A 27,067-nucleotide genomic window follows, 5' to 3' on the forward strand; every position below is an offset into this window, starting at 1 on the left:
GTGGCAGCTGCTTTACACCACTTCATCCATCACTTGGAATTGTGCTTGGTGATGTAAGGCTTGCATGTAGCTGCCACAAAACTCACAGCTGAACTATATACATCAACTTATCTAATGTTGTCATTTATTTTACAAATATTAATGGCTTCTGTGCGGTAAATGTAAAATTGGAGGCGCAAAAATGTAGGAGACTACCAGCCATGTGTGAATAGATACCAGGCGGCACGCTCTCCCTATGGCTTCCACAGAATGTAATTCTATACGTAATGTTAACTCCATAATTTTGAAATCAAAAACTGCAATGGATCTTAGCAGAGGAACATAGAAGTCCAGGGTTAGCCGTGTGACAAAAGGTCAATTACCGGCACGTTTGAAGTAAAACTATGCGAACAGATCAGCACCGGCTATAGACCCTCAGGTTTAGCAAAACCTAGGAAGAGAGTCTGGGAGGTGCAGGGAGTCCTTACCTTCCGTCAGCAGGATTTGTTAGAACGGGAAGAACGGTTTGTACTAAGCCAGGCAGAGTACGCTGTTACGCAGGAAAGGATGAGCCAAGTACCTGCTTATGTCGGGTCTGAGCCGTCTTTACATTGCTTGTCCTCGTTCTGCAGCCAATACTTTAAGTACAATGTCTGCACAGAAGTAATCCCAAGGGACTCCCATAACCCGCATGACAGAGAAGGTGGGGGCAGCGAATTCAGGCACAGGAAACCTCCAGCACCCAGGAGTGGAAGGCAGTCAGCAGATGTTCCCCAAGAACACCCAGAAATAGAAACACTGACCCTAGTGTGAGCCGGAATAACATCCGTGCTGTAACAGTGGTCAGTGCGTTACACAAGCCACCCTACACCAAACGTTACACGTGCCGGCCAACGCCAAACGCGCCACCCAATGCCAAACGTTACAAGCGCCACCCAACGCCAAACGTTACAAGCGCCACCCAACGCCAACCGTTACAAGCGCCACCCAACGCCAACCGTTACAAGCGCCACCCAACGCCAACCGTTACAAGCGCCACCCAACGGCAAACGTTACAAGCGCCACCCAACGCCCCAACGTTACATGCGCCGCCCAACGCCAAACGTTACACGCGCCGCCCAAGGCCAAACGTTACACGCGCCGCCCAACAATACACGCGCCTCCCAACGCCAAACCTTACAAGCGCCACCCAACGCTACAAGCGCCGCCCAACGCCAAACGTTACATGCGCCACCCAACGTCAAACGTTACACGCCCCGCCAAACGTTACACGCGCCACCCAAAGCCAAACATTACACGCGCCACCAAACATTACACGCGCCGCCCCACGCCAAACATTACACATGGAAGAATGTAAAGTTTCTGGTTTTTAGTATTAAAAGTACCAGTAATTTTGTGTTCGGTAACAGGTAGAAGGATACCTACCAGGATGAAGTTGAGAATGGGCATTTAGTTCACGCAATTTCTTAAAAGGGGTTCATCATTTTATCTTCATTCTAACAATTGTGTTGAGGACATGATTTTGGGGCACTTCGTAATATACCGTTATTCTCCTCCTGCACTTGCTGACCAGACGCCTCCTCCATCAGCGGGCGTTATGTGGACATTAGAGCCGTCTGTGAGGAGGGCTGTGCTAACGAGTACAGAGGGAGGACCTGTAATACTTATACATTTCTAAGAGCCACAAAATCATACATTTGTTAAAATGTGGGCATGCCCTTTACAGTGCCCCCATGCACAGAAAAAAAACCTGGTCAAGCCCGTCCTGTAGATTTCAACAAAATCTGTTAAGTATATCATATGTATACGGTCCTCCTGACCAAAGGATATCGGCGGAGACAAGAATAGGGCAGGTGGATTTCAACATCTTATCCATTTGCTTTTAGGGGAGATGAGCCACCATTAGAATTGCCTGGCAGAAGCTGACTACCCTCTCCCCATGGAAGACCAATGTACACTCGTACATATAGAATTATTATATTAATATTATTTAATTGCACTTTTGCCTTTTTACTTATTTAGTTACAGCAGGGTAGATGATCATTTTGTTTCTTGTAGGTTTTGTCTGTTTAATGGCCAATGTGAACACGCGTTTATGTTCTACATGCATGCATACCAACTTAAACCTAAGCTCAATATTTTTTGCGTTTTTTCTTTGAATTTTTGCATTTTGTACAAGCTGGGGCATGGCAGTCATTCCTCAAGCTGGATATTACATTTAACAAGCTTCCCATGGTTGGCGTCCACAGTTTGGGACCCACTTCATTGTCTGCCCTTATACATTTTGAGATCAACTCTGACACATGGTTACGGTTTTTAATATTGGTGTAGGACCATGTGTCAGAGTTGACCTCAGTGTGTATAAGGGCAGACAATGAAGCGGGTCTCAAACTGTGGACACCAGTCATGGGAAGCTATTCAAATGTAATATCCAGCTCAAGGAAGAGACGCCATGCCCTGGGCATGCACAAAATGAAATACAAAGAAAAAAAAAAACACCAAAAATTGAGCTTGGGTTTAAGTTGGTATACATGCAGCACATAAACGCGTGTTCACATTGGCCATTAAACAGACAAAACCTACAAGAAACAAAATGATCATATACCCTGCTGTAACTAAATAAGTACAATGGCAAAAGCGCATTTAAACAATATAGGGTTCTTAATAAACACTGTTTTTCATAAAAAAAAAAAAAATCATAAAAAATCCCAGAAGATGACCCTTTTCAGGGTTGGTAAGGTTTTTAATATTAGTGCAGGACCAACATGAAAAGGGTCACCTTGCAAATGGTGGGATGGCTTTTATGCTTTTTGATCAAACACAGCGTGTACCAAGAACCTTAGGTTTTTTTTAAATACGCTTTTGCCATTTTACTTCTGCATATAGGAATGCGGAGGAATAGTTGTTGGTTGATTGAGTGTTCAGCTAACAATTAAAAGGTGTAAGGGCAATTTAAAGGAGTCATCCCATCCCAATAAGTAGTAGGTGTAATAATATTAGCAAATCCCTCCAATTAGATATGTGGTATAGTATTTGTGATTCACTTTGTTTCTTTCCTCATGTGCAGGCATTGCAGGACCTTAGGTATCCATGGTTATTATGACCATTCGCAACTAGCTAGCTGTCACTATAACATGGATACCCAAGGTCTTGCAATGCCTGCACATGAGGAAACGTAGGATACATAACTAACTGGAAAAACTATGCTACATTTCTAATTGGAGGGATTTACTATTATTATTACACCCACTACATATTGGGATATGATCTTGGAGATGGGAACACCCCTTTAGCTTCTATTCTAGAATATTCTGGTTGGGATTTACTGAAGCCAGAGGCCGCAATGCTGAATAGTACTAATGACAACGCATTTATTGCTGACCTCTATGTACACTGATATAGAGATATATATAGGACTGTTGGCTGAACACAGCAGTTTTGGCTGAACACAGCAGTTGGCTGAACACAGTAAAGTGAAGACTAAGGCTATGTGCCCACGTTGCGGATTCGTGTGCGGATTTTTCCGCACTGTTTTTTACCACGGTTTTTGTGCGGATTCCTATTATGGCGCAGGTGTAAAACGCTGCGGAAACCGCGCAAAGAATTGACATGCTGCGGAAAATACAACGCAGCGTTTCCGCCCCGCATTTTCCGCAGTTTTCCATAGGTTTACATGGTACTGTAAGCCGCATGGAAAACAGCTGTGAATCCGCAGCGGCCAATCCGCAACGTGTGCACATAGCCTCACAATATCAAGTGCTATTCTTTGAGTGATGACAGAGGGGTTTAGCAGCAGCGTACACCCCTCTACTTACTAATCTGAAGACGAACGCTTGGCTATCGAAAGCCAGAAGATTGCAGTTTATACAAAGCCACGCTCTCACTACTTTGTCCGATAGACATGCAAGCTAAAGTCAAGCAAGTGCACACCTTTATTTTAATAGGAAGGTTGCCAAAATAGATCATTTCTATTTTTTTTTTCCCCTGACAATTTATCCGAAAGTCGCTGACAATATACGTTTTTTTTTTGCTTACCTAAATAGATATCTCCAAAGGAGCCGCTTCCAATCTTCCTGCCCAGTCTGTACTTGTTTCCTACTCTGAGCTCCATCTTGTAACCTATAAGAAAGCAGGGAGACATTACTTTACTTTGTTTTGTTTTTTTAACCCCCATCTTGCAGCAGATTAGAAACAATGGAAACACTTCCCCGAAATCGATTTTTTAAATCGTCATTCTTATTACATTTAAAAGAAAAGAAGAATACTAAATACACAGAATGGAAATTAACACATCTTGACGCCTGCTCCTGGTAATGTACCCAGGAAAGAAGCATGCGCCCCCCACACACACACAGACAAGGTTTCGCTACAGAAATAATATACTAATTACAGACTAAAAAGATAATTTGTATTTTTTTTCTCTATTTAGGGATCTCCTACCCAAGTTATAAAAATATCACTTCTGAAGCAGGATAGGGGGAGAAGGACTATTACCCCAAATCCTCTTCTCTGCGGACTGCACACGCAGGGGACCAAGGACGGACTGATGGCTTAGTGGTAAATTGCCTGACATCTACTGGTTGGGTTGTCAGACAACTTATTCCCAAAAGTCTGCTCCTTCAAATCAAGCTGGCCCTTTATCTACTGACCTGTACTTCATGACCAGATGGTAATACACAATGAGAAGACGAGCAGCTCAAGACGACGCCAACCTCGTGATCACATCAATTCAGCACATCTGAGATTACAAACCTGCAGAGCTTCAGAAGCTACAGAACGACTTCATGGCTAAAGGACCCTTATAGGATTCGAAGCACATCATTGCTATTATCTTGAAACAGCGCCACCCCCGTCTAAGGGTTTTGTCTGGTATTGCAGCTCAGTTCTACAGAAGTGAATGACACTGAATGCAATGCCACACAGAACCTGGGGGCAGCTGTGGTGCCAGTTATGGAAGAAAACAGCCATGCTATTCTAATTCTGTACAACCCTTAAAATATTATTGATGATAAAATATTGGGGTATCTTGATGATGGGTCTTGATAAATTTCTTACGTTTTGAGGATTTCCTCAGTTACAGGTCAAATATTGAGCACACAGGATTAAAGGGAATTCATCACCAGGTTTTTGCCATCGTAGCAGAGGGCAACATGATGTATGGGGCAAAGACACATTCACATTACTGGGCTGCTCGCTGTACCTTTGATTATAAACAGTTTCATCTACAAATTCTCTATATACTGAGCTGTTTATAACCCCGCCAACATCACTGATGAGTAGCTTTCTGTGTACACTGTGCATAGGCAGAAAGCTGCCAATCACTGGTAGAGGCGAAGTTATGCAGAGCTCAGGAATATGATGGATTACATGGCTTACCGTAATTTGAGGCTATAGCAACAAAGCTCCATTTCCCTGAATTTCACTGAACAGCGTTTAATGGCAGCACTTTAAAATTGCGTTTCACCAGACACTCAGACTATTTAGGCAGGGAAATCTAACCAGCCACAAAAAAAAAAAAAAAAAAGTATTCCATGGCCGGCCATTCAGAGGAACGGCTATCTATGCAATACAAGGTCAGAAGCAGAGCCACTTGCACAAAGCGGGTCACTTACAGCGCATGTCGGTAGGATCTGAGGGCACACGATCCCCCACCGAGGGCACACGATCCCCCACCGAGGGCACACGATCCCCCACCGAGGGCACCTTCATGACACAGCCCCTTTAAAAGTGTCATGGGTGTTGGCACCAATGTGATCCAGACTGTACCCAATTTACATAGCTGGGTCCGTTAGGTACTAGTCTAGTACAAGTGATAAATGGATATCCCCAGCACCATCTGGATGCCCCAGTTTCGATAGCGTGGTCACAATACATACGGAACAGGAGAGCCAGTGACAGAGGTCTTCTTTCAAACCCATAAGCCACAGGCCGGACTTCATATACCAGCATTCACATCGCAGGCCGCGACTTGCAAAAACAAAAACCCATTTTAATAAAAGACTTATACAGGATCATGTTCCCTCCATTGCGAGCGCCCTCGGGCACTACAGGGTTAGAATCATTTTCATCACCTTTATGCCATTTTATTAAATCTACTTGTAATTAAATCTGCTGGCTACGACAATGTGGCCTCTGGATGGAGTGACATAATGGCAAAACTTTACAATGTTCCCCTCCCCACCAAATTCCTCTGCCCACGTCACACAGCAAACCAAGGGCACTTGCCATGCCAGTAAGGCCGGCAGATTCACATGCACGACGTGGCCCTAGACAATAGACAGACAACCGTTGATGCGGCAGAAGTTCGGCGTTGTTGCATTTTGTTTCGGCAAATTAATTTAGACAATTTATTGATTGCTCGAAGCTGCTACAAAAAAAAAAAATGCTGGAAAACCTGCTTTTTAATGTGTATGTAAGGTGTTTTCTCATGTGCATGCTGATAAAGTTTAGTGTCCCCCCCAAAAAAAAAAATCATGATGCAACTTCCTTAAAAGTTTTTGTACCAAAAATGCAGCAAAACTTCTTGCCTCTTCTGCTGCTATTTTTGAACTTCCTCATAGGCGGAAAAAAAACGCAGGAAAAAAAGCGACATGCCGCAGTTTTAAAAAAAACGCAACAGTTTTCCAAATCAATCAGGAAAATAAAACCAATGTGTGCGCATGAGATTTCTGAAATCTCAGACTTTGCTGGTACTGTCAGGCTACTTTCACACTAGCGTCGTACGACGCACGTCACAATGCCTTGTATTAGCGACGCATTGCGACACATTGCCACGTCGCAACTGTTGCGCGACGGTTGCGTCGTTTTGTGGCGGACCGTCAGCACCAAAAAAAGTTGCATGTAACGTTTTTTTTTGGTGCGTTGTGTCCACCATTTCCGACCGCGCATGCGCGGCCGGAACTCCGCACCCTCCTCCCCTGAGCTCACAATGGGGCAGCGGATGCGTTGTAAAACTGCATCCGCTGCCCCCGTTGTGCTGCGCTTTCACAGCAAGCGTCGGTACGTTGCCGCGACGCATTGCGTCGTGCGTCGTACGACACTAGTGTGAAAGTAGCCTTAAACGCAGCTGAAAATTTGCAGCAAAAACGCAACGTGTGAACACAGCCTTCTCTTACAAATCTAGACAGCTGCATGATATTTAATAGCTTCTCACTGGAAACAATCTTCTCCCCCGTCTTTATTTGACCAGGTTCAAAGACATTTTGAATATTGTCCCGCTTTGAACGATGAAACGGTTGAGAGATTCAGTCTCATTTGGTCTCCTCGGGACACTTTTTGGACCCTCCTGAATATCTAAGAGCCTTGTTAACTGGGTCATTTATTTTCCCTTCCTCTTCATTCCCCTATACTTATACGTCCCCCTTTATGTCTATTCTAAGTCTTCATTCCTTTTCAGATTGTTAGATATAGAAGCAATTTGAACTTTATCATAAATTACTGCACATCCATTATGTATCCAGTTTAATCTGTTTTCATTGTAATCGGATAGCGTACAAGTCTTTTACTTTTTTACAAGTCTATTCTGTAAAACAAATTTTTCAATAAAAACTACAAGTAAAAAAAACAAAAGACTGCATTTTTTTTTCTAATTTGCATTGCTTGCATGTTTTTTGGAAGACAGGAAAGGTAGAATGACCTTCACAAGTATAAATTATGACCCATTTATTAAACCGGACAAGATATGTGAGAGAACCAAAAAAAAAAAAAAAAAAAAAAAAAAAAGGAGGTCCAGGGGGATGTAAAAGCTGAAAAGCTGTCACTACAGCTCCAGTCACACAAATGCCTTCTCTACACAGAAACAACAACATTGAACGTTTCCTAGAAACAGGGACACATACAGCTGGTACACAGAAGGAAGCTTAGCTAAGGGTGACAACTCAAGCATTGATAAACTCTAGAAAAGACAACACATAAGAAGCAATAAAGTGGTAAGTGAACCTACAAAACACAAATATGATCAATAGTGGTGAGCAAACGTGCTCGGATAAGGTGTTATCTGAGCATGCTCGGGGCATGGATATTTATGACTTATTCCTAAAATAGTCAGGTGAAAGGTACGTGACAACCAGCACCCCCATGGATCAGCTGATCGCAGCTCGCCCTGTGGCTGGAGGAAGTGTGTACACAACTAGAGTTCAAACACTGTAGTGGTCGTTTTTGGTACTGCAGCTCAGCTTCCATTCACTTACGGTAATTAGGAACTGATCTGCTGCAAATGTATGGCTCAGAATAACACAAATTATGTTCCAATTCATTTCTTCCTTGTGCAAAAAGTAGTAAAACAAATTACCGTACATTAATTTTTTCAGCACCATAATTGTACGGTCCAGTACATGCTAACCAGCCAATTATACAGCATGAATGAACACTGAAAATTACCGTAATCCAAAATCAAAACTTGAAAAGTATTTAACATTTTTCAGAACTGCCACTAAAATAGATTAAAAAAAAATACACACATATATATATATATATATATATATATATATATATATATATATATATATATATATATATATATATATATATATATATATATATATATATATATCTATCATCAAGAGAAAAAAAAATTCACCCTAAAATTATATTTTGGGCCCAGCTAAAATGTTCATTTTATTAAGATTATGGAATAAAAGAGAATTGACCGCTTTAAACTGAACAGCAAAATATCAGTGGAAAATTTCTAAAGGAATTCATCAATTATTCCTGATCATTTTCCATATAAGTAGACCTGCCTTGTCAGGCCCAAGATCTGATCAATAATGTTCAGTTTTTATTGTGAAATCTGGGGACAGCTTCGCATTAATATATTCCTATATACTCACAGGGAACATTTGGCCTCAATGTTTGTTGATGCAGAAAATTGTATTTGACATTTTCAGATTACAACTAAATATTGGGCCACCCCAACAGCCATATGCCTCAAGACATTTGCTGATGGCCCCGTTGGAACTGTTTGGGCCATTTTCTCTTGATATTTTTATTTACTAGCTGCGTAAGAAATAGCCTGATTCCTGAGTCTAAATGGCTCCTAAGGTGATCTGCTCATCCAACACTACGGCTATGTGCACACGTTGCGGATTAGGCATAGGAATTTCTGGTGCGGATTCTGCCTCTCCTGGCAGAAAACGCACCTGTGGATTTGTCGTGTTTTTTGGGCTGTTCCGCAGCGGTTTTCTTGCGGATTTGCTGCGTTTTTTACCCCTGTGGTTTTCTATAATGGAATAGGTACAAAAACGCTGCAGATTCACAAATAGAAGTGACGTGCGACTTCTTTTAAACTGCAGCGTTTCCGCAAAGTGTGCACAGCATTTTTTTTTTATCATTGATTTTACACTGTACTGTAAATCAATTGCGGATCTGCAGTGTTTCTGCACTGCAAAAAAGCTGCGGATCCGCAGAGAATCCGCAACGTGTGCACATACCCAAAGTAGTAATATGTTGAGTCTCCGTAAAAAGGTGGCCTAATCAGGCCATACAGCCATCTGCTTCCCATCACCATCATCTATATGTACGTTTTTAAGGAACTTGCCGTAGACATGTCACAAGGTCTTGAGACTGTACCGTAGATTTAATAATAACCGTATAAGCAAATGGCTTCCTGTACAGGAAGTGAAACCCAAGGTGTGATGTCAGCACCAGTCCGGCCAGTCTGTTGTGCTCAAGGGCAATGTAAAAAAAAAAAAAAAAAATTTTTGCATTACATCAATGCCAAACAAAATTGGTGTAATCAGATACAAAGAAAAGATCAGTTGTTCATTTACCAAAGTGACACCGCCATCTGTCAAACAGAAAAACAGCCCCTCTCCAAAAGAAAAAAATAAATGGACGCTTCATAAATTATAAATATAAAAATGAACAATGATGTGGGTAGCAGTAGGACTAAAAGGGGAAGAATACAGTAAATTCAAAGCTCGCATCAACTTCGGATTTCTAATTTTCTCAGCACTATACAGATAGTCATCACTCACATTCGGCTGTTTCCTCCATTTGGCCTCAATCTAATTTTTCTCTCGCATTACTTTTATCTGCCCCACTCAGGCCAATATCATTGGAAAACAATATGTTTTTGTAGGGTAGGAGGAATCAGGCAGGGGTGCCAAGAGCCCACCAGTAACCAACTCCAGGGTCCCTCTTTTCAGCGACATGAAAATATGACATCCTCAATCACAGATTTATAGAACAATGAACTGGGTAGATTGGTAAATGAATAAGAACCCGCCATTGTACATAGTGATTCAAGTGTATTGTGCCAAGTACTGCTCACTCAGAGGGTGGTGGTCCACCGGAGGATTCTCCTGTTCACCAGTCCTAGAAACACAGGGAGCTTACACCAACACCAGGAGTAAAGGTACCGTCACCCTCAGCAACTTTGCAAAGAGAACGACAACGATCCGTAACGTTGCAGCGTCCTGGATAGCGATCTCGTTGTGTTTGACACGCAGCAGCGATCTGGATCCCGCTGTGCCATCGCTGGTCGGAGCTGAAAGTCCAGAACTTTATTTCGTCCTCAGGTCGGCGTGTATCGTCATGTTTGACAGCAAAAGCAACGATGCCAGCAATGTTTTTACATGGAGCGAACAACCAGCGAGAACGATAAGTGAGTCGCCGTTACGTCACTGGATCGCTCCTGCATTGTTCTGGAGTTGCTGTGTTTGACGTCTCTACAGCAACCTAAACAGCGACGCTCCAGCGATCGGCTCGTTGTCTATATCGCTGCAGCATCGCTGAGTGTGACGGTACCTAAAGGGTATGTGCACACGTTCAGGTTTTCGTGTTTTTTTTTTTTTTTTTGCGTTTTCACGATAAAAACGCATTACAAACTGCAGACATATGCATCCTATCATTTAGAGCAGGGGTCCCCAACTCCAGTCCTCAAGGCCCACCAACAGGTCATGTTTTCAGGATTTCCTTTGCATTGCACAGGTGATGCAATTATTACCTGGGCAAGACTAAGGAAATCCTGAAAACATGACCTGTTGGTGGGCCTTGAGGACTGGAGTTTGGGGACCCCTGATTTAGAATGCATTCTGCAATTTTTGTGCACATGATGCAATTCTTTTCCGCAAAAAAAAACGCATTGCGGTAAAAAAAAAGCAGCATGTTCATTAATTTTGTGGATTTTCTGTGTTTTTCCCGCTATTTTATGCATTTGGGGAAAAACGCACAACAAACACGTCAAAAACGCGAAAAAAACCGCATGCGGATTTCTGGCAGAAATGTCCGGTTTTTGTCAGGAAATTTCTGCTAGAAAATCCTGACGTGTGCACATACCCTAAATGCTTTGTGGCTGATTCAGCATTACTCTTGACATTTTTTGGCTATTCACTTGCATGTTTAATTTTTTTTTTTTTTTATTTTAAAATCATCATCTGTTGGTTTGATTTATTTCACAATTGTGGGCAAGGTTTAAAAACTTTCCAGATTTGTGACTTTGGCACAAAAATCTTGCGACTTTTTTGAAATGTACTGTAGTTGTATTTTCTGGAGTGATTTTATGTACGCCAAAAAAGCATGCACATTTTTTCTTTGCATGTAAATTTTTGGACAAGTGGCAAAAAAAAAAATAAAAAACAAAAATAAGAATTAGAGTGAGGGTGGGGGGCTTTGCGTAAAGTTTATAAAGAAAACAGCAACTAATACTGCACTATAGAAAAAAAAACCCACAAAAATAATGGGTAAAAAGTGAAAAAAACAAGATAAACCCATCAACTGCACAACAATGTCTAAAGATTGAAAGGGAACTTGTCACTGGATTCTTGCTGCCCAAACCACACGCAGAATGAATCAGAGCCCGGCTGCACTACTGAACAGTTTGAAAAGCCGGGAGGGGACTATAGGGCGAGACCCAGTAAGATCGGCTCAGCCTTAAGGTACCTTAACACATAACGATATCGTTAACGATATCGTTGCTTTTTGTGACGTAGCAACGATATCGTTAAGGAAATCGTTATGTGTGACAGCGACCAACGATCAGGCCCCTGCTGGGAGATCGTTGGTCGCTGAGGAAAGTCCAGAACTTTATTTCGTCGCTGGATCTCCCGCTGACATCGCTGGATCGGCGTGTGTGACGCCGATTCAGCGATGTCTTCACTGGTAACCAGGGTAAACATCGGGTTACTAAGCGCAGGGCCGCGCTTAGTAACCCGATGTTTACCATGGTTACCAGCGTAAACGTTAAAAAAACAAACACTACATACTTACCTTCAGCTGTCTGTCCCCGGCGCTGTGCTTCTATGCACTCCTCCTGCATCCTGTGTCAGCGCCGGCCAGCTGGAAAGCACAGCGGTGACGTCACCGCTCTGCTTTCTGGCTGACCGGCGCTGACAGTGCAGAGGAAAGTAAAGCGCCGGAGGACAGACAGCTGAAGGGTAAGTATGTAGTGTTTGTTTTTTTAACGTTTACGCTGGTAACCATGGTAAACATCGGGTTACTAAGCGCGGCCCTGCGCTTAGTAACCCGATGTTTACCCTGGTTACCGGGGACCTCGGGATCGTTGGTCGCTGGAAAGCTGTCTGTGTGACAGCTCTCCAGCGACCAAACAGCGACGCTGCAGCGATCGACATCGTTGTCGGTATCGCTGCAGCGTCGCTCAGTGTAACGGTACCTTTAGGGTATGTGCACACGATGGGAAACTGCTTCGGACCCGCAGCATTTTCCGCATGAGTTTCCATTACAATGTAAACCTATGGGAAACAAAAAAAACGCTGTGCACATGCTGCGGAAAAAAACGCGTGGAAACGCAGCCGTTTACATTCAGCAGCATGTCACTTCTTTCTGCGGATTCCACAGTGGTTTTATAGCTGCTCCTATAGAAAACCGCAGTTGTAAAACCGCAGTGAAATCCGTGGTAAATCCACAATAAATCTGCAGCAAAAACGCAGCGTTTTTTGCCCTGCAGATTTATCAAATCCGCTGCTGAAAAATCTGCAGTGGACCATTATACGTATGCACATAGCTTAAAGGTGGCTTATCTCAAGTTTAGTTGATTGACAGATTTCTCCAATGTGTGCCCAGTGTTTTTTTTTTTTTTATCCGGGGGTTAGGTTGCCCATAATGCAACCTAACAATTTACATTCCAAACCAATCTGGCACTGACTCAGCCAAACTAATCGCCTTTGTGGGGTCTACAACTGTATCATTGAATAAAACATGTTTGTACTGCGACTTATTACATGGAGACTGAAATTCAGATCATATTGATCCCAAATGCTGCAGCCAGCTGTATAAAAGATTAAAAAAAAAAAAAAACAAACAAAAAAAAAACACTTCATTTCCCACGTGGACAAATCGATATTGGTGGGTATAAGAACAAGATCTGGCTCTAGAGTAATTTAAAGGCTTCGTCTGTAGATTTCATGTTAATTTCTACCTTGAAATGGAAATTTAGCACTGTCAAATCTGTAAACAGCCACATCCCCCAGCTAGGCCCATGCCTTCTCCGAGGTTTACATCAAGGACTCTTCACCGCAGATTCATAAACAGAACTGCACAAACAAGAGCCGAGCTCAGCACCAAGACTTCTGATAGGATCTCATCTGTAGGAGTTGTAAACCACCACGGAACAATCACGATTCTGTTCACACCAACAGCCCCAGAACACTGAAAATTAAGGCGCTCTATATGCCCGATTTTGTTGACAGACAACTCAAAACCTGGCATGGTTATACATCTGAACCCAAGAGATAAAAAACAAAACAAAACGAGCATATACCCTACAGCAAGTAAATAGTACATGTAAGGTCATGTTCACACGTTGAGTGTTTGGTCAGTATTTTACCTCAGTATTTGTAAGCCATAATCAGGAGTGGGTGATAAATACAGAAGTGATGATATGTTTTGGTTATACTTTTCCTCTGATTGTTCAGTTCCTGATTTAGGCTTACAAATACTGAGGTAAAATACCGATCAAATACTCAACGTGTGAACGTGGCCTAAATAACAGTTATCGCTATTTTGATCAAGAGGGCATAAAAGCCATCCCACCATGACGAGGTGTACCCATCGGAATGGTTTTAACCTATCTAGTATTAAAACTTTACCATATGTCATACCACATGAATGTGAATAAGGGCAGAACTACAGAGGGCCCCAACTGAGACACATGGTAAGGTTTTAATACTAGAGACATGTTAGAAGCGTCCCAATGGGTGCACCTTGTCATGGTGGGACGGCGTTTAGGATATTTTTAAATCAAAATAGTGATTCATATTTACTTGCTCATTTTATTTAGATTTCTCCGTGGGTTTTTGTCAGTGTGAACTTGCTCTTACACTTTGCAGGTATATTATGTGGCAATATTGTATTGTTGTTAAATGCCCAAAATGTTTGAGCGATTTCTGCAGACAGAAAATTTTGAAGTCGAGTATCCAATTCAGTAGCCAAACTGTTTTTCCTTTGATATCCGCTAAACAACATACGAGTAGGATGCACTGCGCAATTTACATACAGCGCAGGACAAGTATAAAACACAGGTATGCAGGGGCACATGTGAGGATATAAAGGGGTCGCAGTATCCTCATTCTTATGATCTTAAAGGTGATGGGCAAAGTTTATATGTGACAAAACAGGTGACCGGTTCCCTTTAAGCGACTATATAGTATGCATATTTTTCCCCCTTACAGTATAATGGCTCTAGATGAGTCAATAAAAAGGGAATCTGTAAGAAAAGGTAGATTCCAAACATGATTCAGTCTAAATAAACAGGCAAACACCCAATAATCAAGTGAGACTCATGTCTGGTGCGGTGATTTTTTTAGGCTGGCTTAAAAATCACTGATATGCTCATGAGCTTAGCCCATAAATAAATAATTTTCATTTATAAATAAATTTTTTTTTTATATATATGTACGTATCTATATTTCTATTATAAATGAAGATATATATATATATATATATATATATATATATATATATATATATATATCTATCTATATAGAGATATATAGAGATAGAGATATATAGATATAGATAGAGATATATAGAGATAGAGATATATAGATATAGATAGAGATATATAGAGATAGAGATATATAGATATAGATAGAGATATATAGAGATAGAGATATATAGATATAGATAGAGATATATAGATATAGATAGAGATATATAGAGATAGAGATATATAGATATAGATAGAGATATATAGAGATAGAGATATATAGATATAGATAGAGATATATAGAGATAGAGATATATAGATATAGATAGAGATATATAGAGATAGAGATATATAGATATAGATAGAGATATATAGAGATAGAGATATATAGATATAGATAGAGATATATAGAGATATCTATATCTATATCTCTCTCTCTCTCTCTCTCTCTCTCTCTCTCTCGATATAGAGAGAGAGAGAGAGAGAGAGAGATATATATATATGTATGTATGTACGTATGTATGTATGTATGTATGTATGTATGTGTGTATATATATATATCTTAGCAGACTGATCTGTACGAGATCCGATGTTTTTTGCGCACCCATACATTCGAACAGGCAAGTCTCATCCGACATCTGGAAGAAACTAGACCGTGTTGCAGGTTTTTTTCATGCACAGATTAGGTTAAAAATAAAAAATAAAAAATAAATAAATAAATAAATAACTTAAATCCGCTAATCTGAACAGCCTAGTTTAATAACATAGGTCGGACCGTAGTTTTGTTCTGAATGCTGCCACAGAAAAAACATTGTTGTGTGAACATTGTCTAGTTGGTATCTCAGCGTGCTGAGGAAAAAGATGAGCTGCCAATAAGATGATACTCTACAGGAAAAGAACAACGATTCAGTGCATATTGAGCAATCGTCAGTCTGGGTACTAAACCAGGAAATGGCCGACTGGCAAATGGCCTTTCTTCGAACAGCCATATAACGCGGCCATTATCCTCACGTGCACATAAACGGATTTTGATAAATCAGTAATTAAATTGCATGCATTGGTCAGATTTGTGTCACTATAAGCAATGGGATTTTAAGCACAGGTCCCATCGATGATGGACGTGATACAGGAGCTTGTGTGAGGACCACCATGGGACCCCTTGACCTGGTGCACACAGAAGAGCCAGCAGCACAAAGCCATCGTAGCCGACCAAACCTACACACTTCTGGCTTCTTGTCTGCTCTGATCAGTCACGACTGAAGATGTTGACCTGCCATGACAGATTCATATAAGGACGCCGACACCGTGAATTCAGCAGATCTGTGGAACATACATATTTATTGTCTCCATGATGTCAGGTTAGATTTGCATACGGAGAATAGGCCCCGGCAGTCTCCATTGCGGCACATCAAGCCTCTTGCTTTTTCAAGTCATCATTTGTGAGGGCGAAACAGTGGAAAACGTGGTGCGGTGGCTTAGGAGGGCTTTGTTCCACACACGGCTTAGGCCTTCAGCCCTGGTAAACACAGCAGGGCCAATACCAGCTTTTACTGCTGTCATTTTTCATTATTTCTGGCACACCAATTAGCATTTCTTATACCACGTACGTCCCTGCCTGAAAGAGACACTTTCATAAAAAGGAGTGAAGAAATAAAGCGCATAGTTGAGCAACAGGAAGCTCTTCCGCTCTGGCTGGGCCTTCCCCATGAGCGACTAGATGTTACGTTTATTTTTTTTTTCTCACAGTACAAGTGCTCGAGTTACTAAAAGCATATTTAGGACAGAAGACAAAAGCCACGGCCTCAGAGGATCTGCCCTCGAGGCTCTCTGTATTGGTCTCCGACAGGATATACGTGTTTAGATGGAGCACAGTTCCCACAATACGTTTCTTTAAGAACCACAAAACTATAATCACTGCCTTGACTTTCGAGATAAAAAAAAATTGTAAGCTTAAGGGTAACACTGCTTAGTCATCAAGAGGTTTGTGGCCTTTTCCTGTCATTCCTTGTTCTTTCTGACAATCTGAACAACTGAGCAGCTTTAATACATATAGGGTATCCAGATTTTTTTCTCTCATTATTTTGGAGTTAGTGGTATATCATATTATTTAAAGGGAATCCGTCACCAGGTTTTTGATACCAAATCTGAGAGCAAAATTATGTAGAGACCCTGATTCCAGCAATATGCCACTTACTACGGTGCTTGCTGTAGTTTTGATAATCTCTTAATAATAAGAGTGATCACTAGAGGACTAGTAAACCTGTTACTCCATATTCATGAGCTCTATATAACCCCACCCCCAATTGGTCGCTTTCTGATTATGCACAGTGTACACAGAAAGCTGCCAATCAGTGGTGTGGGTGAGTTATACAGAGCTCAGCATTGAGGGTATGTGCACACGTATTCTGGAGGACTACGGATTTTTCCGCAGCGGATTTGGAAAAACCGCTGCGGTTTTTCCTGCAGATTTATCGCGGTTTCTACTGCGGATTCCGCTGCGGCTTTACACCTTCAGTTTTCTATTGGAGCAGGTGTAAAACCGCAGCAGAATCCGCATAAAGAATTGACATGCTGCAGAATGTAAACCGCTGCGTTTCCGCACTTTTTTTTGCGCAGCATGTGAACTGCGGATTTCGTTTCCCATAGGTTAACATGGTACTGTAAACTCATGGGAAACCGCTGTGGATCCGCAGCTGCGGAAACGCTGTGGACCCGCAGCGTGTGCACATACCCTTAGAGAACTGCTAGATTTGCAACATGTTAAACAGTGATTTGTATTGAAACTACAACAAGCAGCCCAGTAAGTGACATCACTGGAATCAGGGTCTCTGCCCATACATCATGCTGCTCTAAGGTGGTGTAGCAAAACATCTGGTGACAGATGTTTTAATATTATAAATTATTGTAATTTAATATTGTAAATCTTACATCCATAGTTGGAAGGCATTTTGTAAGGGTGAATATAGAATATCCATTGGACAGTACTAGCATTTTACTAAATCTCTGATCCACACACTGTAGAGTGAATATACAGTGAAAATTGATTGGCACCGTGGATATGAAATCCCCAGCCTGTCAATACATTCTGCGGATTTTCACTACTGCGAAAGTTAAAAGCAACGAGACCAGAAGGAGTGTCAAGATGGAAAGCTCAAATACGGGACTGCTATTCAATACAAAGAAAACAAAAATATTGCCTACTGCCAGGTACGACCAGAACTCATCGGAGAAGGATGGCGATGGACTGGAAGTAGTAAAGGATTTCAACCTACTCAAATCGATAACTCAAGATGCAGTGACAAGACTGGAAGTTAATAGGGGAATAGCTATGAGCAAATCAACACAAGTCACTGGACAAGGTCTTCAAATCAAGGAACGTTGCACTCACAGCTTGTACATGGTCTAGTCTTTTCTGTAGTAACATATGGAGGTGAAAGCTGGACGATAAAGAAACAAGACTAAAGAAGAACTGACACCTTGGCAATGTGGTGCTGGAGACGAATGTTGTCAATGTCATGGATGGCAAGAAGAACAAATCAATCTTGGAATTAATCAATCCAGACATATCACTCGGAGCAAGGATCACCAAGCTCGAGAAAATCAAGATAATAATCGAGCTGAAGGCCTTTGAATAAATAAGTAATTAAACAGAGATCCAGAGACCAGCAAAGGTTCAAAATGGAAAGTGAACAGTATACGAGCCAAAGATACGATTGCAAAACTGACATAGGTCTAGAACATTACTATTTCACCTGCGGCAACTTGGTGAAAACCACCATTTGCCTGGCAACCGGAACACAGTTCACAACAAAGTCCAGTTCTGGACTGGTCAGGCAGGTTAGCGGTAGCTGCAAGTTATGCAATTGTCATCACATACAATACAAATTAATCTAAAGTAACCATCACAGTAAATAGAGACCACTAAATGATAAACAGGGTAAGAAAAGACAAAACAGACAGCAATTAGCTAATATCTATCCATTTACACCGGCAGGAAAAAGCACAGCGCCCGCTGTCATTTACTGGAACCTAATAGTATTATCTTGGGAGTGGAGAAAAGAGCAAAAAATAAAAGTAGCTATGGTAAGCTAAACAGAATTGCTGCAATAAAAGCAGCATATGCCGATACATGCGCTCCACGTTTCCCAAGGGGAGTCGAAACATTTTTTAAACATTATAGATTTTAGCCCCTTTCAGGAAAAAAATAAAATGGCAGTAAAAAGCACATTTCCAGTTGTCCAAGTAGGCGCAATCATCTGTAAGAACACTCGGGGCTGTGAATCAGAACTACAGCGAGCAACGTATGCCAAGATTGTTGGTACAATGCACCAAAACTGAACCACAGCGCTGGTGACCTTGGAAATTAAAATCTGCCTCCTTTGTGGTTATACTGAAATCTCCTGAACAAGGATATCCAAGAAATCCCTAAGGCTAAGTTCACACTAGGCGTATTGTATTTTATTAATGCAAATTTTCAGCTGTGTTTTACAGTACCAGCTATGTCTTTGAGATTTCAGAAATCTCACGCACACACCTACACCTTGTTTTTTGTGTCATCAATATTTTGTGCTTTGTATGGGTTTTTTTGCACAATGGAGCATGCCACTTTCATGTTTTTTTTCAATGTTTTTCTCCCATTGATATGAATGGGTGGTGAAAAAAAAAAAAAAACATGCAGGTGTAAGGTTTTGCTTCGTTTTTTTGGGCCAAAACCTGATTCTATAGGTAGGACTTTTTTTCCCCAACACTAAACTTTATCAGCATGCACAAGAGAAATCTAGCATTCCAAAAACAGGAAACAAAATGCATAAAACATGCAAAACCTGCTTTTTTCTGCAAATTCTTTCCTGCCAACAGATCACGTTTTGCTGCTCAAAAAAATGCCTGGTGTGAACTTACCCTTAAAAATAGGATTTAAATTGAAGACAACATATACCTTTTGCATCCAGGTTGTGCCCAGCATTTTACACTAGCACAAGTTTTAAAGGTTGATTTTATACACTTTTGCTTCTTAAAAATATAGCTTTTCATGTGTGTTTTAGAGCAGAAGCAGATTTATAAGAAATGGGTAATAACAAGGAACGACTTATAGGCTATGTGCACACGTTGCAGATTTCCTGCAGAACGGCAGCGTTTTTTCCCACGCAGAAACGCTGCAGATCTGCAAGTGATCACAGTACAATGTAAGTCAATGGAAAAAAAAAACGCTGTGCTAATGGTGCAGAAAAATCTGCACGGAAAACGCAGCAGATTAAAAAAAGGACCATGTCAACTCTGTTGTACAGATCTGCAGCGTTTCTGCACCCATTCCATTATAGAAATCCGCAGGGGTAAAAAAAAAAATGCATGAAATTCGCACAGAATCCGCAGTTAGGGTATGTGCACACGTAGATGGAACCTCTGCGGATTTTTCCGCACCTGTTTTGAGAAATCCGCAGGGAAAAAGCACTGCGTTTTACCTGCGGATTTTATGCGGTTTTTGTGCGGATTCCTATAACGGAGCAGGTGTAAACCGCTGTGGAATCCGCACAAAGAATGAACATGCTGCGGAATAAAAGCAACGTTTCCGTTCGTTTTTTTTCAGCAGCATATGCACTGCAGATTTTGTTTTCCATAGGTTTACATAGAAAACTCATAGAAAACAGCTGCGAATCCGCAGCGACAAAACCGCTGCGGATTCGCAGCAAAAATCCACAACGTGTGCACATACCCTAAATCCGCAAGAAAAACGCATCAAACCTGCACCTGCATTTTCTGCCAAGAGATGCAGAATCCGCACAGAAAATTCCATTGGCAAATCTGCAACCTGTGCACATACCCATATACTTTGGTTTTAATAAACCTGCATAAAAAATGCAGCTATGTTTTTTAACAAAAGACTGAAACCGCACGAAGTACATGTCCGCCATAACTTTTTCAAGCAGATTCCGAAGAGGAAACCACCTAAAATACCTATAGGATAAAACACTCACAAAAAAAAAAAAAAAAAAGACTGTCCATTCCTCTGGAGTTTTCCACTGCTAAGACGCTCTGTGCATTACAATAGGGGTCAAAGGAAAAGGTAAAAAGGCACCCGGATGTCTTTTTGGCGTGTTTTGCCATAGCTTTTCCTGGAAAAAAAAATGCTAGTGGTTTCTCCATTATTCAATGGCGTTGTGGGAAAAAAAAAAACAATTAAGATGCCAGAGGCCAAAAACCATTGGAGGACAGAAAATTGCTCAGGAAACGAACAAACAAAAAAAACAAAAAACAAAAAAAACAGAGCACACCACAAAAAAACAAAACAAGCTTCCTTAGGCCAGTCTAACACATCCAGATAATTCCGGTACCGGAAAAATCGGTACCGGAATTATCCGTGTCCGTGTGCTCACGTTGCACATCAGTGTGGCATACGTGCGGCAGCCGTGTGCCAGCTGGGTACCACACGGACCGTGCAGGAGACAGCGCTACAAGTAAGCGCTGTCCCCTGCTATGGGTGCTAAAGCTCCATTCATTTCTTCTCCCCAGCAGCGTCGCTGGAGAGAAGATATGAAAAATCTTTTTTGTTTTTTTGTTTTTGGTGTTTAAAATAAAGATCCCTGTCCCCAACCCCCTCCCACCCCCTGTGCGCCCGCCCGCTGTTAATAAAATACTCACCTAGCTCCCTCGCTGCTTCCTCTCCGCGCCGCAGCTTCTCCTGTATGAGCGGTCACGTGGTACCGTCCATTACAGTGATGAATATGCGGCTCCACCCCTATGGGAGGTGGAGCTGCATATTCATCACTGTAATGTGCGGCACCATGTGACCGCTCATACAGGACAAGCAGCGATGCTGAGAGGATGTAAGCGCCGAGGGAGCTGGGTAAGTATTTTAATGCCAGCGGGGGGGCGCACAGGGGGTGGGAGGGGGCAGATTACTGGCAACTTTATTTTAAAAACAAAAATAAATTAAAAAAAATGATTCATTCCTTCTTTCCAGCAAATGCTGCTGGGAAGAAGGGATGAATGGGGCTTCAGCACCACACGCGGGGGGACAGCGCTTACAGTAGCACTGTCTCTTGCACGGCACACGGACAACATCCGTGTGCGGTACATGTTTTACACGAACCCATTGACTTTAATGGGTCCGTGTGCTCCCACGAACACTGACATGTCTCCGTGTTTTCCAAACGGACACACGGTCCGTGAAAACACGCTGACATGTGCAGAGACACATTGATTTTAATGTGTCTACGTGAGTCAGTGTCTCTGGTACGTGAGGAAACTGTCACCTCACGTACCGGAGCCACCGACGTGTGAAACCGGCCCGAAATGAAGTCTGCTTGAAAAACCCAGTTCACCGGAGTTAGAAAGATATTAGACCTGGGCTACACTACGATTTTCTGTAGTGCTATTGATTGATTTTAACCATTTAGGAAGCGCTGCAGTCCAAAGTAATACATTGAGTTGAATGCAATGGGGTGGACTGCTGCTTTAGGCCAGCGTCACACTGGCGTTTTAAACGGTCGAGTGCAACGCGATTAGAGAAGAAAAAAAAAAAAAAAAAAAAAAAAATCGCATTGCACTCGGACCAATGTTACCATATTGTCTCGGACCGAGGAAAACTCTCGGCTCACTCGCACCCATATAAGCCTATGAATGCGAGTGACACAGCGCACAACACTCAAATATCATCCGAGTGCTATGCGTTATAAGCGGACCCCAGCAATGGAGGAGATGGAGAAATTCATTTCTCCGCCTCCTCCCTGTGCGAGAGAATCGGAGCACAGACGCATGACACAGCAGAGCAGGAGCCGAGTGTCATTAGCATATTGCATCGGATGCAATACGCCAGTGTGACGCCGGCCTAATAGTCAAAGTCAATTATTAGCACTACAAAAAAGAAAGGCGCAGTGTAGCCCAGGCTTTAATCATTTCCACATACGGTATTTTATTTAGACTTTGTTCTCATCTGAGTTGGAGGCTTGGTGTTGCAGATTATCAATTTATAACGGTGTACGCAAAATTTGACAAAGCTATTTGGCTACTGATAGCGTCCAGCATGAGCCAGATTCACCCCTGAAGGAAGATATGAGCAGAGTTTATACGTTCCTACGTGCGGAAACTGAGTTCTGTTTGTCTAACGTCAGCACCAAAATATGCAATACCAGTCGACTGATTATTTTTCTATTTTTTTATTTTATCCATTTTGTGATGCATTTTTGGTGATTTGATGCTGCATTTAATTAAATGCTTTTTAAGTGCAAAAAAAAAAAAATACAGCGAAAAAAAAAAAAAAAAAAATCAACATTTATGCTACATGGGAGCATGGCTTTAATAAAAAAGAAGAGCTTAGAGACCGATGCTTGCCTTTTGGTGCATAGGACTGTCGGTGCCACAGGCTGTAGAAGAAATGCACAACAATTTTCTGACTCTTATATAAAAAGTTCTATCAACCAGAAGAACAAGAGTGAACAGCAGCACCAAAGATTGTAGTATTATAATTGAAACAACATACATGTAGACACAAAAATGGTCACAGGCAGTAGCCCATATTCCCACCATACATTAATGACATTTAAAGGGGTTATCTAGGGCTATTTTTCTTCTTCTGGGTCTAGTAACTAGCAGGGAGGTGTGTGTTCTTCCCACCACTGACCACTGTCAGCCAAGAGCTGTCACAGCCCCACAGACGCCCCTGTCGGAGAATCAGTGGGTTCTACTGACGTCACGTCAACAGAGCAGCTGCTTCTCTTCCTCTCTACCGATGGCGCGAGACTGCAGATGTCATGCCGATAGACAGCCAGTTCCCTGGCCGGTTGTCAATCAGCATGACATCGGCAGGGACGTCCCGTCCCGTCAATAGAGCAAAGCAGAAGAGGAACAGCTGCTGTGAAGGCGTGAAGCGGCGGCGGCGGCGTGGGACGACTCTGAACCAGAACAGGGCAGAACAGACCGGTAGCTCATAGTAAAAACAAAAAAAAAATTAAAATATTCCGGGATAACCCGTTTAATAGGAATTTCAATCTAGAATAGATCCTTACTCCTCTCCCCCCAGTGGAAACACATGAATGCTTGGCAGAACGTTCAGGCTATGTGCACACGTTCAGGATTTCTTGCAGAAATTTCCAGAGAAAAAAACGGAAATTTTCTGCAAGAAATCTGCATGTGCTTTTTGAACGCGTTTTTGGTGCCTTTTTTTGTGGATTTTTCCGGACATTTCCCAATGCATTATATAGTGGGAAAGCCGCAAAAAATCTGCAAAATTAATGAACACACTGCGTTTTTTTTTACCGCAATGCGTTTTTTTTTTTTTCGCGGAAAAAAAACTCATGTGCACAAAAATTGCGGAATTCTGCGAGGTAAGATCCGCAGCAAATCCGCATCGTGTGCACATAGCCTTGCCAAATGTTTGGACATACATATGCAACAATGCTATGATTAAGGGTGCTTAGTCACCGGAAACGCATTGACCTTGGTTTTATAATATTTTTTTGTATGCTGATGTTTTGTCCTTTCACTATATTTTAAGTGAAATAAACTATGGATTTTTCACTATTTCGTTGAGCTGGATCTCCTTCTCTTTCCAACAATGCTATGGTGCCTTTAAATGTACCAATTTGAGCCCATCATTGCATCTTATGAAGGTCCAATCATTAATATAAAAGGTCATTTTGATCGCCGACCTTTTTTTTTTTACACTAGTGTATAACATTAAATGAGCTAAATATTCGTTCCCCCGATTCTCTACTCTTCTAAATGCACAAGTCCGTGCCGTGCAACTGATAGGACATTCCAACTCGGCATGCCCGATCCTGCCGTCAGGAGGCTCCTAAACACACACGGGCAGCCAATCTCGCCAACATTGGCGGTTTTGGATGAATTTAACTTGTATGGGGCCATGAGAGAACCATACTCCCAAAATTAGCGACTTATTGAAAGACTCAGCAGAAAACTATATATATTCTGAATATTTGAAGTAAACATGTCACAATGACATTCTAAGCCTGGATTATCGCTTTCACACAAATGACAATTTTTAAGAAGTTGCAACCCATTGCAGACAATACCAAAAGAGGGGAAAAAAAATAATTATTACTGTCTTCTACCCGACACTTCTCCATCAACCTGACAAGCCAGCTCAGGTTTTATTTTAGAGTATAAGATGGGGGTGGTTTATATGCGGCAACGCATCAAGTGGTTAAGAATTAACTATCTGTAGGTATTATGTTCTTGAAAAGCTATTGACTTTGGAAAAAGATCATGTAACCACAACAGATAAACAATACACATGACACTGTTAGAAACTGCAATGGGAAATTAAGCTCTTAGGCCATGTTCACACACAAAATACTGACCAAATACTGAACGTGGCCTTAGTCAGAAGTTTCCACTGAAACCCATGAAAATGATCAGACGTGTGTACGTGTGTGTGTGTGTACGTGTGTGTGTGTGTACGTGTGTGTGTGTGTACGTGTGTGTGTGTGTACGTGTGTGTGTGTACGTGTGTGTGTGTGTACGTGTGTGTGTGTGTACGTGTGTGTGTGTGTACGTGTGTGTACGTGTACGTGTGTGTACGTGTACGTGTGTGTACGTGTACGTGTGTGTACGTGTACGTGTGTGTACGTGTACGTGTGTGTACGTGTACGTGTGTGTACGTGTGTGTACGTGTAGTGTGTGTACGTGTGTGTGTGTACGTGTGTGTGTGTACGTGTGTGTGTGTACGTGTGTGTGTGTACGTGTGTGTGTGTACGTGTGTGTGTGTACGTGTGTGTGTGTACGTGTGTGTGTACGTACGTGTGTGTGTACGTGTGTGTGTGTGTACGTGTGTGTGTACGTGTGTGTGTGTGTACGTGTGTGTGTGTGTACGTGTGTGTGTACGTGTGTGTGTGTGTACGTGTGTGTGTGTGTACGTGTGTGTGTGTGTGTGTGTGTGTGTACGTGTGTGTGTGTGTACGTGTGTGTGTGTGTACGTGTGTGTGTGTGTGTACGTGTGTGTGTGTGTGTGTACGTGTGTGTGTACGTGTGTGTGTGTACGTGTGTGTGTGTGTACGTGTGTGTGTGTGTACGTGTGTGTGTGTGTACGTGTGTGTGTGTGTACGTGTGTGTGTGTGTACGTGTGTGTGTGTGTACGTGTGTGTGTGTGTACGTGTGTGTGTGTGTACGTGTGTGTGTGTGTACGTGTGTGTGTGTGTACGTGTGTGTGTGTGTACGTGTGTGTGTGTGTGTACGTGTGTGTGTGTGTACGTGTGTGTGTGTACGTGTGTGTGTGTACGTGTGTGTGTGTACGTGTGTGTGTTGTAGTTATGTTAAAAACGCTGTAATATTAATTAAATCCATATCCCTCTCTCTTTTCTCTCTTTTAGAAATCCATCATCCAATTTCTTATGCATTTATGCAAATGAGCGACAAGTGCAGTGGGGGCTGGCGCTGCACTCACAGATCTCCTGCCTTTTCCCTCACCACTGGCTTCCGCTTTTCAGCGACTGACAGGTCTCTCTTTCAGTGGTGTCATTCCCTGGGGCAGTTCATGCACAGGAAGTCTTTATCATCAGCACCTTATTGCGCATGCGCCACTCTGAGAAATGACTGTGCTTGTGCTAGATCTCGGTAAGAGAAGATAGGTCTATGGAACAAAAGTGACTTGTCAGTCCAGTACTAACAGGAGGCAGGCAACGGTCGGGAAATAAGGAATATAGATGGATTTCTCTACAATGGAAACACAGATTTCTAACATTATAGCGACTTTACAAAGATGAGAGTTTGCAGTATAAAAACCTAATGACGGGTTTCCTTTAAAAGGACTGTTCAAACCAAGCACAGGCGCTCGGTGCACCCTTGGTGTAGCCAAACATATGTACACCTTCCCACCTACTTGTTTTCCCTCTATCTACCCTGTTTTCTGAGTGAGTTTTGTACCTTAGTATCTGTAAGGCTTCGTTCAGACACGTCTTGTTGCCCAGCTCCGTGTGCTCATCCATATAGCGGACAGGTGCGGGAGCTGCACACCATTTACACCCCACAATCCGGTCTGTAAATCTGACTAGTGCATGGTGCGTTTTTCCCACAAGGACCTCAAATAGAGTCCAGGCTAACATTTCTCCTTGCGCCGTCCATTGTGCACAGGGCCTGAATATACGCTTGTGTGAATTGAGCCTCATAGAGGCCGCCCGCTGCCATGTTGTACTGCCGGAGCGGCAGCGCAGCTCAGGCTGCCATAAATGACGTTCTGGGAACTTGATTTCC

General features: G+C 42.2%; 1 protein-coding gene across 1 annotated transcript in view; it reads right to left on the minus strand.

Moving 5' to 3' along the window:
• Window positions 1-27,067, minus strand: part of CSNK1E (casein kinase 1 epsilon) — a 60,188-nt gene that overhangs the window by 27,797 nt on the left and 5,324 nt on the right. The window contains exon 2 of the mRNA XM_069736971.1: window positions 4,015-4,098. Coding sequence (XP_069593072.1) covers window positions 4,015-4,098 — 84 coding nt within the window. The remainder of the gene's footprint in view (window positions 1-4,014; window positions 4,099-27,067) is intronic.

The sequence above is a fragment of the Ranitomeya imitator genome, chromosome 8, assembly GCF_032444005.1.
Source record: "Ranitomeya imitator isolate aRanImi1 chromosome 8, aRanImi1.pri, whole genome shotgun sequence".
NCBI lineage: Eukaryota > Metazoa > Chordata > Amphibia > Anura > Dendrobatidae > Ranitomeya > Ranitomeya imitator.